We start from the raw sequence: 14951 nt of genomic DNA on the forward strand, positions 1-14951 counted from the left end.
GATTGAGTAAGCCTAATCTATGTGTATTCTTTTTTGTTTTTGTTTTTAACTTTTTATTTATTTATTTATTTTGGCCATGCCCTGCAGCATGTGGGATCTTAGTTCCCTGACCAGGGATCAGACCCGCACCCACTGCATTGGAAACGTGGAGTCTTCACCAGTGGACGGCCAGGGAAGCCCCTAAGTTGTTCTTTAACCCTCTATCTTCATCATGTTTAATGTTGGAATGGTGTTCTTTAAGGGCAGGTATTTCCATTAACATCATCAAAGGGCCTGGTATACACACATAGTAGCTGAGCACAGACTATATTAAGTGATGCTAGCGAGTAAGAATGATGCCTGCTTCATGTAAGAGATAAAGCAAACATCTCTCACCTTATCAATCAGATCAAGCTCCAGCTCTTGTATGTCTGACACCCTAAGGTGAGCCATTGCTGGACCCAAGAAAGCCAAACAGAGATCATAGACCTCCAGGGTGAGAAATCCTGGATGTACTGGAACTAACTAGAAGGAAGAAGATGGTAGCTGAGTAAAGAAGCGAACATTCTCCAAACATAATCATAGCAATTATTTCCATCCAAGGTGGAAAATACAATATCTTACTTTCTTTGTGATGGGAACTGTGAGAGGTCACATTATATGTTTCAGGCATAGCACAATAGGTACACTTAAAGTGATGTTTCAGTTTGTGGCAAAATATGTACCCTTAACAAATACTGACTGATAAAGAGTAGTTTAAATTGATTGATTTCAAGCAGAATTCAATATATATATCCAGCTTCTTAATTATGAACAGGGAAAGGATTCACGAAGAAAATCAATCACAAATGGGGAGAGAGCACTGGCTGCACTGACACTGTTTTTCCTTCTGTACTACAGCTCCGCACAGCAATGTGGTTGTTTACATCCTTTGCCCATAGGGGCTCCATTTCCCCTTTTCAAAAGCAACATATGACTACGGTAAGTTACACTCCTTTGAGCTCTTTGAAGAAAATAAATACATATGTTAATATAAGGTATTGTTTTTATTATTACAAGTCAACTAAAAGCATATCCCTTGGCATATTGACTATGGAGTCAGCTTAACATTTTGAGTCCAGGCTGAAAACACCACATACTCAGGTTATAAAGTTAACAGTATATCTAACTGTCCACACAGTTCTGTGCTTTGAAATTTATAAAAATGAACCTTTTTTTAATGGAAATCTTTTTCTTTTAATTAATTTATTTATTGGCTGTGTTGGGTCTTCGTTGCTGCACGCGGGCTTTCTCTAGCTGCGAAGAGTAGGGGCTACTCTTCATTGTGGTGCGTGGTCCCTATTGCCGTGGCTTCTCTTGTTGCGGAGCACGGGCTCTAGGCATGTGGGCTTCAGTAGTTGCAGCACATGGGCTCAATAGTTGTGGCTCATGGGCTCTAGAGCGCAGGCTCGGTAGTTGTGGTGCACGGGCTTAGCTGCTCCATGGCATGTGGGATCTTCCTGGAGCAGGAATTGAACCCGTGTCCCCTGCACTAGCAGGTGGATTCTTAACCACTGCACCACCTTGGAAGCCCTGGGAATCTTATAATTAGATGTCTCCTACACTGTCTCTGTTCAATCAGAAACAAAAATTGCCCCGTATTGTAGCTAGTTAGAGAAAAAAAAAACCAACAAACCTCATTTTTCTTTGAAGAGTCTACGTAGGTTAAAAAAGAGAAAAGACTCAAATGTTATTTTTTGTAACAAGTTTGAGACATCCAATAAAATTTTCCCAATCATTCTCCTAAGAATGAGCTTTGACCTGAGACTATCAGTCTGGGAAAATCTTCTAGAACTCACCTGGACAGAGCTTTCTGCTTCCAGGTAAGTGATGGTGACAATGTCTTGCTCACTACTGTGGACTAAAAAATAACCAGATCCTTCCACAAGGCTAAATATTTCCTATGGAAAAATCAGACAAACAATATTCCATTCCTTCTGGTTTATAAATAGTTCAAAGAAAATAACTTCTACTTACCTAAGAAAGAGTATAACATTAAAAGCTTAAGGTCAATGGGCCAAAGACAAAATATGATTATTAAAGTATTACTGCTAAGGATAATTATTATATATGCATTATACATGTGTATCAGTGATTTTCAACACATAAGTGAGCTTTTTTATTGCTATACTGTTAATTTTAATAAGCTAGTACTCTCCCTTCCAATATGATTCCATTTAGCTAGACCTGTATAGCTTCTACCTTCACATCAGGGTGGTTATAGATGGTGGCATTCTCAGGCATTACTGTTACATCATCTACCAGGAGCAGCTCCACAGCTGCAGATCTGGGCAAGTTGGAAAGTTCCTAGAAATGTAATAAGAACCACAAAGGTGAAACAAACTTTTAATTCCTCAGCTGAGTGAAGATTCCAGTACTCTTTCAAGTGCCAAAGATAACAGAATCATAGAGGTACATAATTCTCAGATTTACATCAGTTATAAATTACTTCTAAAGAGCCTTAAATTTCAGTTAATTTATACTTTTTATATAACAGTCTCCACTTACCTTTGGAATTTTCTTCTCTGAATAGCCCACAAAATTGATTCCAATGAGGACAGGCCCTTTTATCTGATGTACTTTAAGGACCTGATGACCTAGAGACATGCAGAAAAATACCCTGTGAGAAACAATAACACGTAGAATACAAAAGTGTCTCCAGAAAACCAAATTCTGCCCTAATTTTTTTCCAAATGGTGTTTTATTGTAGGGAAAGGAAAACAAAACAAAACAAAAAATAAACAGTGAATAGGGAAACACACAAGAAACAGAAAACTGGGGTTTTGTGCTGACTCTGCAACTATATTCCTTATGTGACCTTGGGCAATCACTTTATTTCTCAGTTCCTTTATTAAATGAGGGATTGGGACAGGCAAAATCTAAAATTCTTTCCAGCTCTAATGGTTTGTAAGTCCAAAAATAAGCTGACAACAGAATATGGGGAAATTTTGTTTGATTTAAAAATAGAAGTGAGAAATAAAGAGATAGTCCTTTGGGACCTTTCACACTTCTAAACTGTTTTGTGTATGTAACTATGTCAGTTCCTTACTCAAAGGCTAGTTAGTCCTTATTAGAGCAATTCAAACGCCTTAAACTGATATTTGAAGCCATCCATGATCTGACCCTGCTTTACTAATTCATTCTTTTTTCTTTCTTTTTAATTTAACTAACATGAATCTGCCACTTTACTTAGGTCAATTCTTATTTTAGCCTCAGTACATGATGATCATGCGCAAATCTGTAAAGCATTTTCTCATGATGTTACATTCATTCATTCATTCACTCATTCATCCAACAAAGATTTATTAAGGGCCTACTGTATGCTAGGCACTATGACAAGTAATTAGGCTGCAGAGATGAAGAAGAAAACAACACAATTCTTGCCTTCAAAGAAACCCACAGCTTAGGAGGGTGGCTGAGAGGTAAACCAACCACTGCAATACAGTGTGATAAGTATTGTTACAGAAGTATGTGCAGAGCACATAATACAGAACATATAAGAGCACAAAGGAGGAATATTCTCCTTAGATTGGGAATATAGAGAAACAGAGAACTAGATTACTAGAGGAAGATTTTAGCCTAGTGAAGATGCAAGTAAAGAGGAAATACAACATATGCAAAAGAAGGAGGTATGACAAGCCTTGTCATGGTTAAGGATCTAAAGTTGTTGAGTGTGAGAAAAATAGAGAATACATGTGGGTGGTAATAAGAGGTGAAGCCAAAGAAGTAGGCAGGGGTCTGTATGTTAAACTGCAACATATGAACTTTATCCAGAAAGACACAGTGACAATATGGTAACAGTACAGTCAATAGTTAAGCATATAGGTTTTGATGTCAGAGAACTTGCTGCTTCATCTATTTATTGTTATAATATCAGGGCATAAAACTGAGCCTAGAATATAATAAGAACTCAATAAATGTTTGATGAATGAGTAAACTTACAAAATGGGGATAATATGCCAGTCTCTCATGACTGCTATGAGGATTACATGAGAAAATATACATAAAGTATTTAGTGCCGCACCTGGCATGTCATAAGGGCTCAGTAAATAGTAGCCTTAAATTATTTAAAAAAGTATTTTAAGAGAGAGATTCAGATTTGTATTTTAGAAAGATCATTCTGGGGAGTTCCCTCGTGGTCCAGTGGGTAAGACTCCACGCTCCCAATGCAGGGGGCCTGGGTTCAATCCTTGTCCAGGGAGCTAGATCCCACATGTATGCCACAACTAAGAGTTTGCACGCCACAACTAAGAGTTCACATGCCGCAACTAAGAAGTCCTCATGCTGCAACTAAAACATGCTTCAATGAAGATCCTGTGTGCCGCAACTAAGACCTGGTGCAGCCAAAATAAATAAATAAATAAATAAATAATTTTTTTTAAAAAGAAAGATCATTCTGGACAGTAGTATGGAGGATGGATAAGAGGGTAGGAGAGACACATTGAGATCAGTTAGGAGGCTACTATTGTGATGTAGGATAGTGGTTATGAGGACATTACTGACGAAGTTAGAGTAGAAGAGATAAAACAAAAAAAATATTTAGAAAATAAAATGGATGGTATTTGGTGACTGATTGTTTCAGGGTATAAGGAGCATCTCTTTCTTCCCTACCACTTTTTACATTAACTGTATCATATTATTGGTATTATAATGTTATAGTATCATATACATATTATTATTATGTTATAATATTCTCTAGTTAAGCCCTTAAACTTGTCCTGAGTGCAAATTCCCTGTGGGTAAGGGAAAGGTTAAATCTTCTTTTTCTTTTTTTGGCTGTGTTGGGTCTTGGTTGCTGCTTTCTCTAGTTACAGCGAGTGGGGGCTACTCTCCGTTGTGGTGCGTGGGCTTCTCAGTGCGGTGGCTTCTCTTGTTGCAGAACAGGGGCTCTAGGGTGTGTGGGCTTCAGTTGTTATGGCACATGGGCTCAGTAGTTGTGGCTTGCAGGCTCTAGAGCACAGGCTCAGTAGCTGTGGCTCACGGGTTTAGTTGCTCTGTGGCCAGTGGGATCTTCCCAGACCAGGGATTGATCCAGTGTCCCCTGCACTGGCAGGCAGATCCTTAACCACTGCACCACCAGGGAAGTCCCAAATCTTATTTCTTTAGTGTTTCTTATTCAATTGAATGGTTACCTAAACGGGAAATGGATTTGAAAAAGAACAGATACACGTATATGTATAACTAAATCACTTTGCTGTACACCTGAAACTAACAAAACATTGTTAATCAACTATACTCCAATATAAAATAAAAAGCTAAAAAAAAAAAGAATGGTTACCAAAAGCTCATGCCAGAAACCTAAAAGTTACCCTTTGTACCATTTTCTTCTTCACTTTTGGGATTGATTTATGGTAGATTGTTTATACTAATGACTTGTGGTGAATCACACCTGGTAGTATCCATACTCTGCAGTATTTCTGGCCTACCTTGACTCTGGTTTTTGCCACTTGACTTGCTTTGGAGAACAGGACCTCAGCAAATGTGATACTAACAAAAGCTTGATGAGCGACTGCCCATGAGGGCTTATTGGCCTCTTAGAACCTCATCTTGCGCCTCTTGCCCCCCTCTCTAAGTCAGTCTCACTTGACTTATTTAGTTCTTTCTTTCTATTTCCTCTTTCTGCCACGACTTCGGGTCACAGAGTAAATGTTACTTCCTCAGGGCAGACTTCTCTGATCTAAACTAGGTTAGGTTCTACTGTTATAAGCTCTTAATGCACCCCATATTTGCTCTTCAGAATACCTAACACAATGTAATGTTTAAAGTCTCATTTCCCCAACTGGACTGTATGTCTATGGGGGCAGAGGCTGTGAGTGTCTCATTTACCATTATATCTCCAAATACCTAGCAGAGGGCCTTACATGCAGTAGCCACTCAATAAACACTGGCTAACAAATGAATAATATTTACAAAGTTTTAGGCAAATAATAGGCAACCAATACATTTTAAAGTTAATTTAATTTTGTGTTCTAGTGAGAAATGTTGGACTCTAGACCCTAGCTTTGCAAACAAGGGAATCTACCTTTATGTTTTCTAAAAAATACAAAGATTGATGAAAGGTGAGATAGGGTAAATAAGCTGTCACCCACAAGGCAATACTTAGTGCAGAATCATTTAGTAGGTATATGAAAGAATTCATAAATATTTACAATACCATGTAGCCAGGTCTGCCCGCTGCCATCATCTTTTGCTACCATCTCCACTGATTTATAATTTTCAAAATGAGCTAGTGTTTCATTTGAGGAGTTCCATTCCAGCATCAGTGAACTGAAGTTATCAAACTTTCTCCTGTGTTGATCAAACACTGCCAGTTCCAGGACTGTGTCTCTCAGGCTTGATACAGGAATCTGTATTAAAATAAAAAGGAAGAAAAGAAAAGAAAGAAACAATAGCTTAAAAGGTGGTAAGAGGGGCTTCCCACGTGGCGCAGTGGTTAAGAATCTGCCTGCCAGGAAGATCCCACATGCTGCAGAGCAAACTAAGCTGATCAGCCACAACTAGTGAGTCTGTGTGCCTAGAGCCTGCGCTCTGCAACAAGAGAAGCCACCCAATGAGAAGCCCGAGCACCGCAACGAAGAGTAGCCCCCGCTCTCCACAACTAGAGAAAGCCCATGTGCAGCAACAAAGACCTAACACAGTAAATAAATAAATAAATAAATAAATAAATAAATAAATAAATAAATGAGGTGGTAAGATATTCCTGAAGCTAGGGATCATGTTTTCTCCCAATATTTTTTCTTTGACAATTTTCAAAGGTACAGATATGTTAAAAGAATGGTATAATGTATACCTACATATACTTCATCCTGATTCACCATTTATTTTCTCTATCTCTCCCTCTACTTTCATACTCTCTGTGTGCATATTTGTATGTGTGTGTGTGCGTGTGTGTTTTGCCGAATGATGTAGATATCATGGCACTTTACCCCTAAATATTTCAGCATGCATTTCCTAAGAATGAGTAGCAAAAACTACATTGTCACACATAAGAATATTAAGATTAATTCAATGTTACATATTATACAGTTAATATTTCAATTTCTCCAAATGTCTCCCAAAACGTCTTTTATACCTGTTTAAAATTTTTGATCTAAATTTGATTTTGATATTCATATGTTCTTGGACAGGATGACCAGGATGACTCAACATTATAAAAATTTCAGTTGTTCTGAATTTATATATGAATTTAACATAATCCCAACAAAAATATAAGGAATTTAAGGAAATCTATGTCCAATCATTAGCTGACCACAAAGCTAACAAAGAAGAGGACAAAGAATACACACATTACAGAATGAGTGCAGGAAACTCACTAAACAAACAGCCACTACAACAACAAAAAACAGGATCAACCACAAAACCTCGTGAGGGGAAGAATTTGATTTCAGAGTTGCTACATTATGTTATATTAGAGATTAAATTTTCAATTAAAATTTATTATAAATGCAGGGCTTCCCTGGTGGCACACTGGTTGGGAATCCGCCTGCCAATGATCCCTGGTCAGGGAGGATCCCATATGCTGTGGAGCAACTAAGCCTGTGTGCCACAACTGCTGAGCCTGCGCTCTAGAGCCTGCAAGCCACCACTATTGAGCCCAGGTTCCACAACTACTGAAGCCTCCATGCCTGGAGCCCATGCTCCGCAACAGAAAAAGTCACAGCAGTGAGAAGCCTGCACACTGCAATGAAGAATAGCCCCCACTCGCCGCAACTGGAGAGAGCCCGTGCACAGCAGTGAAGACCCAACACAGCCAATAAATAAATAAATGAATAAAATTCATTTTAAAAATTATTAGAGAAAAAAAATTATTAGAAATGCAAAGAAACAAGAAAGTAGAGCCCATACACAGGAAAAAAACAAAAAGCAGTCAATAGAAACTGTCCCTGAGGATGCCCAGACGTTGGACTTACTAGACAAAGGCTTTTAATCAACTATTCTGTTCAAAGAACTAAAGAAGTCCATGTTTAAATAACTACAGTAAAGTATAAATATGATGTCCCGTCATATATAAAATATTAATAATGGGATAGAAATTATAAAAAAGAACCAAAAAGAAATTCTGAAGTTGAAAAGTATAATAATTGAAATGAAAAATTCACTAGAGGAACTCAACAGCAGGTAAGAATAGGCAGAAGAAAAAAAGTCAGGGAATTTGAAGATAGGTCAATTGAGATTATCTAGGCTGATGAACAGAAAAAAAGAATGAAGAAAATGAAACATCAGAGACACATGGAAAACCATCAAGTGTTTCAATATATGCAAAATGGAAGTCCTGGAAGAAGAAGAGAGAAAAAAAGAGGAAGAAAGAATATTTGAAGAAATAATGCCTAAGGATTTCCCAAATTTGATGCAAAACATTACTCTTAACATCCAAGAATTTCAAAGAACCCTGGGTAGGATAAAATTAAAGAGATTTGGATCTAGACATTGTCATAATCAAACTGTCCAAAGTCAAAGAGAAAGACAGAATCATATAAGCAGAGAAAGCGACTTACCACTTATAAGGGATTGTCCATGAGATCAACAGCTAATTTCTCATCAGAAACCATGGAAAGCAGTGATGAGAGAATAAGACCGCCAATCAAGAATTCTATATTGAGAACAATAATCCTTCAAAATAAAGGAGAAATTAAGACCTTTTTTTTCTTAAAAAAATTTATTTATTTATTTGGCTGCATCGGGTCTTAATTATAGCATGTGGGATGTTCGGTGTGGTGTGCGGGTTCCAGAGTGCCTGGGCTCAGTAGTTGCAGCACATGGGCTCTCTAGTTGTGGCACATGGGCTCTAGAGCATGCAGGCTTAGCTGCCCCAAAGCACGTGGGGTCTTAGTTCCCCAACCAGGGATCGAACCTGCATCCCCTGCATTGGAAGGCAGATTCTTAACCCCTGGACCACCAGGGAAGTCCCCAAGACAAGCTTATATCTAACAAGAACAGAGGGAATTTTTTCCTAGTAAACCTGCCCTACAAGAAATACTCAGGGACTTCCTAGGTGGCGCAGTGGGTAGGAATCTGCCTGCCAATGCAGGGGACATGGGTTCGATCCCTGCCCCAGGAAGATACCACATGCCGCGGAGCAACTAAGCCCGTGCGCCACAACTATTGAACCTGCGCTTTAGAGCCCATGAGCCACAACTATTGAGCCCATGTGCTGCAACTACTGAAGCCCACGCACCTAGAGCCCGTGCTCTACAACAAGAGAAGCCACGGCAATGAGAAGCCTGCGCACCACAATGAAGAGTAGCCCCCGCTTGCCACAACTAGAGAAAGCCCGTGTGCTGCAACGAAGACCCAACACAGCCAATAAAATAAATAAATAAATAAATTTATAAAAAAAAAAAGAAATACTCAAAGGGGGTCCTTCAGGCTGAAATGAAAGGTCACTAGACAGTAACTTGAATCCCCATGAAGAAATAGTCTAGTAAAGATAACTATATAGGCAAAAATAAAGAACAGTACATATATATTTTTGCTTATAATTATTTATTATATCATTTAAAATACAAACACATAAGCAATAATTATGAATCTGATGAGCATGCATATATAAAGATATATGACAATAACAGCTCAAAGGAAGGGAAAGGAAATAGGGCTTTACAGAAGCAAAGGGTTTATACATTATTGAAATTAAGTTGGTATTATTCCAAACTAGTTTGTTAAAGTTAAGATGTTAATTGTAATCCCTAGGGCAAAAACTAACAAAATAACTTAAAATAATATGGTAAAAGAAAGGACAAGAGAATTTAAATGATGTACTATAAAATATCTATTTAACACAAAAAAAGGAAGAAATGGAGGAATAGAGGAACAAAAAAGGCATAAGATAAATAGTAAAATGGTAGCATAAATCCAACCTTATTGTAATTATATTAAATGTAAATAGATTACACACTCCAATCAAAAGGCAGAGATTAGCAGAATGTATTACAAAAACATGATCCAACTGTATGCTGTCTACAAGACACACACTTTATTTATTTACTTTTTTATTTATTTTTTAAGACACATTTTAGATTCTAACACAAATGGATTCAAAGTACAAGGATGAAAAAAAAAAAAGATATACCATACAAACAGTAACCAAAAGAGAGCTACAATGGTTACATTAATATCAGACAAAACAGACTTTGACACAAAAAGTGTTACTAGAGACAAAGAAAGACATTTTATAATGATAAAAGGATGTTGTATAATAAAGAAATTGGCTGGTCTTTGTCCCCAGTTTCTGAGAAGTAACCCTAAGCCCTTGGAATTTCCTGAGTGACAGGAGTGTATCTGTTATTCATGATGGACCCCTTGGATCACACTTGAGTTTATACTTATAAGATGACTCAGGATGGGGGCTGATCATGCCAGAAAAACCAACCATGTGATTATAGTGATGGGGCTTTGAGCCAGGTGATACCAACCTGACCTCCAGGAAAGGGACGGGGGCTAATTTAAGCATGTGATCAATGATTTAATCAATCATGTTTACGTACTAAACCCCCATAAAAGTTCTGGACACCAAAACTCAGAGGAGCTTCTTCCTGGTAGTAAACACATCAATCTGTTCCACCTGATGTGTTCCCACCCAAACTTGATTCCTTGGGTGGAGGACACAGAAGCTCCACATCTGGGACCCTTTCAGACTTCTTCCTATATGTCTCTTTGTTTTGATAATCCTGTTTTGTATCCTGTATAACAAAACTATAACTGTGAATCACTCTAACAAATTATCAAACTGAAGTGGTTGTGGAAGTCCCCCAAATTGTAGCCAGTTGGTCACAAGTGCGAGTGGCCTATGGACTCCTCCACTTGTGCCTGGCTTTTGAAGTGAGGGCAGTCTTGTTGGAGACTATACCCTTACAACTGTCTGACCTAACTCCAGATGGTCATTGTCAGAATTGCATTATGGCATTGCAAAAAATCAATCTATCAAAAAGATATAACAATTATAAATGTATATGCACCTAACAAGAGAGCCCCAAAATACATGAAGCAAAACTGACAGACTTGAAGGGAGAAATAGACAATTCAATAATAACAGTTGAAGACTTCAATACCCCACTCTCAATAATGTATAGAACAACTAGACAAAAGATCAACAGGGAAACAGAAGACTTGAATAATAGTATAAACCAACTAGACCTAACAGACATCTACAGAGCACCTCACCCAACAACAGCAGAATATACTCTCTTCAAGTGCACATGGAACATTATCCAAGATAAAACATATCTTCAGCTACAAAACAAGTCTAAATAAAATTTATAAATAAAGTATATATAATCCATATAAATTTATATATAAATTCAAAAGAATTTAAATCATAAAGTATGTTCTCCAACCACAATGGAATTAGAAGTCAGTAACAGAAGGAAACATGTTATTCACAAATGTGTGAAAATTAAACAACTTACTCCTAAATAAGCAATGGGTCAAAGAAGAAATCACAAAGTAAATTAGAAAATATTTTGAGACAATGAAAACAAAACACAGCATACCAAAATTTATGAGATTAAGTGAAAGCAGTACTTAGAGGGAAATTTATTTAAAAAGAAGAAAGATCTTGGGAATTCCCTGGTGGTCCAATGGTTAAGACTTGGCGCTTTCACTGCTGAGGGCCTGGGTTCAATCCCTGGTTAGGAAACTAAAACCCCGCAAGCTGCGAGCGGCAGCTGAGGAAGAAAAAAAAAAGGAAGAGGGAAAGAAAGATCTCAAATCAATAATCTAAACTTACACCTTAAGAAACTAGAAAATATGAGGAAACTAAACTCAGGCAGAAAGAAGGAAATAATAAGGATTAGAGTAAAAATAAGTGAAATAGAAAATAGAAAAATAATAGAGAAAATCAACCAAACCAAAAGTTGGTTCTTTAAAAATCTTTAAAATAACCTGGAAAAAAAAAGTGAGAAGACTCAATTTGCTAAAATCAAGAATGAAAGGGGTGGACATTAGTACTATCCATATAAAAATAAAAAGGACTATAAGGGATTTCTCTGAATAATGTATGCCTAAAAATTAGATAATCTAAACGAAAAAGGAAAATTCAAAATCTACAAGCAACTAAAACGGACTCAATAAGAAATAAAAAATCTGACTAGATCTATAACAAGTGAAGACATTGAATAAGTAATTAACAAAACAACACAACATCCCACAACAAAAATCTTAGGCCCAGATGGTTTCACTGGTGAATTCTACCAAATGTTTAAAGAGTAATGAATACCAATTCTTCACAAACTCTTCCAAAAAATAGAAGAGTGAATACTTCCCAGCTCATTCTATGAGGCCAGTATTACTTTGATACCAAACCAAAGACACCACAAGAAAATAAAACTACAGATCAAAACCTCTTATGGGGACTTCTCTGGTGGTGCAGTGGTTAAGAATTCGCCTGTCAATGCAGGAGACATGGGTTTGATCCCTGGTCTGGGAAGATCCAATGTGCTGCAGAGCAACTAAGCCCGTGTGCGATCACTACTGAGCCTGTGCTCTAGAGCCCGCGAACCACAGCTACTGAGCCCATGTGCCACAGCTACTGCAGCTGGCATGACTCAAGCTCATGCTCTGCAACAAGAGAAGCCCCCACTCATGCAACTAGAGAAGGCCTGCATACAGCAGTGAAGACCCAACACAGCCAAAAAGCCAAAAACAAACAAAAACTATCTTCAAAATCTCTTATGAATATAGATGCAAAAATCCTCAACCAAATACTAGCAAACTGAATCCAGGAGTATATAAAAAGGTTTATACATTATGAACATTTGGAGTTTATCCCAGGAATGCAAGCTTGGTTCAACACATGAAAATCAATCAATGTAACACATCATATTAATAGAATAAAGGAAAAAAACACACAATCATCTCAACATACATAGAAAGAATATTTAACAAAATGTGAAACTCTTTGGTGATAAAAATATTTCACAAACTAAACTTCCTCAACCTATACAGGGTATCTATGAAAAATTCACATTCAATATCATACTTAATAGTTATAGATTGGGACTTCCCTGGTGGTCCAGTGGTTAAGAATCCACCTTCCAAGGCAGGGGACTTGGGTTCAATCCCTGGTCAGGGAGCTGGGATCCCACGTGTCATGGGGCAACTAAGCCTGTGCGCCACAGCAGCTGTGGTGCTCCGGCTCTAGAGCCTGTGCACTCAAGGGCCCAAGCACCATGACTAGAGAGAAGCCTGCATGCCTCAACAAAGAGTCCATGTGCCACAAGATCTGATGCAGCTGAATAAATAAATAAATAAGTAAATAACATTAAAAAAAAATAGTTACAGACTGGAAGCTTTGCCCCTAAGATCAGGTATGAGACAGAATATCTGTCCTTGCCACTTTTGCTGAACATTGTGCTGGGCGTTCTAGCCAGGGCTTCTAGGCAAGAAGACAAAATGAAGGCATCCAGATTGGAAAGGGAGAAGTATGACTGTCTCTATTTTCAGATGACATGGTCTTGTGTATAGAAAACCCTAAGGAATCCACTAAAAGACTATCCGATCTAATAAATGAGTTCAGCAGTGTTGCAAGATGCAAGATTAACATGCAAAACTCAGCCGTATTTCTATACACTAGCAACAAACAATCTGAAAAGGAAATAAATAATTCCCTTTATGATAGCATCAAAAAGAATAAAATATTTAGGAATAAATCTAATAAAAGGTGTGCAAGAATTGTATACTCTAAACTACAAAAACTGTTGAACGAAATTAAAGACACCCTAAATAAATGGAAAGATATCTCACATTCATCAGTCAGAAGACAATATTGTTAAGATGGCAATACTCTCCAAATGAATCTACAGAGTCAATGAAATTCCTATCAAAACCCCTGCTAGTTTCTTTACAGAAACTGACAAAGTAATCCTAAAATTCACATGCAAATGCAAGGGACTCAGAATAGCCAAAACAATCTTGAAAAAGAACAGAGTTGGAGGACACATACTTCCCAATTTTAAAACTTACCACAAAGCTACAATAATTAAGATAGTATGGTACTGGCATAAGGACGGACATATAGATTAGTCAAAGCGTTTTGAGATCCCAGTTAATATTAACTATATTAACTTATGGTTAATAGATTTTCAACAAGAGTGCCAAGATGATTCAAACAAGAAAGAATAATCTTTTTAATAAACAGTGCTGGATCAACTGGATATCCACATGCAAAAGAATGAAGTTGGAGTCCAATTTCACACCATACACAAAAATAAACTCAAAATGGCTTCCTTGGTGGCACAGTGGTTACAAATCCACCTGCTAATGCAGGGGACATGGGTTTAAGCCCTTTCTGGGAGGATCCGGAGCAACTAAGCCCGTGTGCTACAACTACTGAGCCTGTGCTCTAAAGCCCATGAGCCACAACTACTGAGCCCATGTGCCGCAACTACTGAAGCCTGCTCGCCTAGAGCCTGTGCTCCACAACAAGAGAAGCCATGGCAATGAGAAGCTCATGCACGAAGAGTAGCCCCCGCTCTCTGCAACTACAGAAAGCCCATGCAAATAAATAAATGAATAAATAAATAAAATTTATTAAAGAAAAACACAAACTCAAAGTGGATCAGAGGCCTAAACGTAAGGACTAAAACTACAAAACTCTTAGGAGACGTCAAAAGCATAAATATTCATGCCCTTGGATTAGACAATAGTTTCTTAGATATGACATCAAAAATACAAACAAAAACAACAGCAAAATTTGTGAATTTGGACATCATTAAATAAAACCTTTTGTGCTTCAAAATACAGCATCAAGAAAGTGAAAGTACTTACTTCAGCAGCACGTATACTAAAATTGGAATGATACAGAGAAGATTAGCATGGCCCTTGCATAAGGATGACATGCAAATTCACGAACCATATTTTTAATAGACAGGTGGTTGCCAAGGCTGGGGGAGAGGTGGGAGATGGATAGATTGGGAGTTTGGGATTAGCAGATGCAA

The 14951-nt window shown here is 37.7% G+C and overlaps 1 protein-coding gene and 1 non-coding gene across 2 annotated transcripts in view; one reads left to right on the forward strand and one right to left on the reverse strand.

Annotated features, from left to right (window-relative positions):
- NUP210L (nucleoporin 210 like) overlaps positions 1-14951 on the reverse strand; it is a 72785-nt gene that overhangs the window by 23712 nt on the left and 34122 nt on the right. Inside the window, exons 15-19 of the mRNA XM_057725206.1 lie at positions 6173-6365; positions 2527-2615; positions 2221-2325; positions 1818-1919; positions 376-504 (exon numbers count right to left, since the gene is read on the reverse strand). Of these exons, the coding sequence (XP_057581189.1) occupies positions 376-504; positions 1818-1919; positions 2221-2325; positions 2527-2615; positions 6173-6365 (618 nt within the window). The remainder of the gene's footprint in view (positions 1-375; positions 505-1817; positions 1920-2220; positions 2326-2526; positions 2616-6172; positions 6366-14951) is intronic.
- LOC130842581 (U6 spliceosomal RNA) lies at positions 14774-14875 on the forward strand. Its single transcript, XR_009050475.1, has one exon. It is a non-coding gene; the product is annotated as a U6 spliceosomal RNA (small nuclear RNA).

Source organism: Hippopotamus amphibius, chromosome 1 (assembly GCF_030028045.1).
Source record: "Hippopotamus amphibius kiboko isolate mHipAmp2 chromosome 1, mHipAmp2.hap2, whole genome shotgun sequence".
Taxonomy (NCBI): Eukaryota; Metazoa; Chordata; class Mammalia; order Artiodactyla; family Hippopotamidae; genus Hippopotamus; species Hippopotamus amphibius.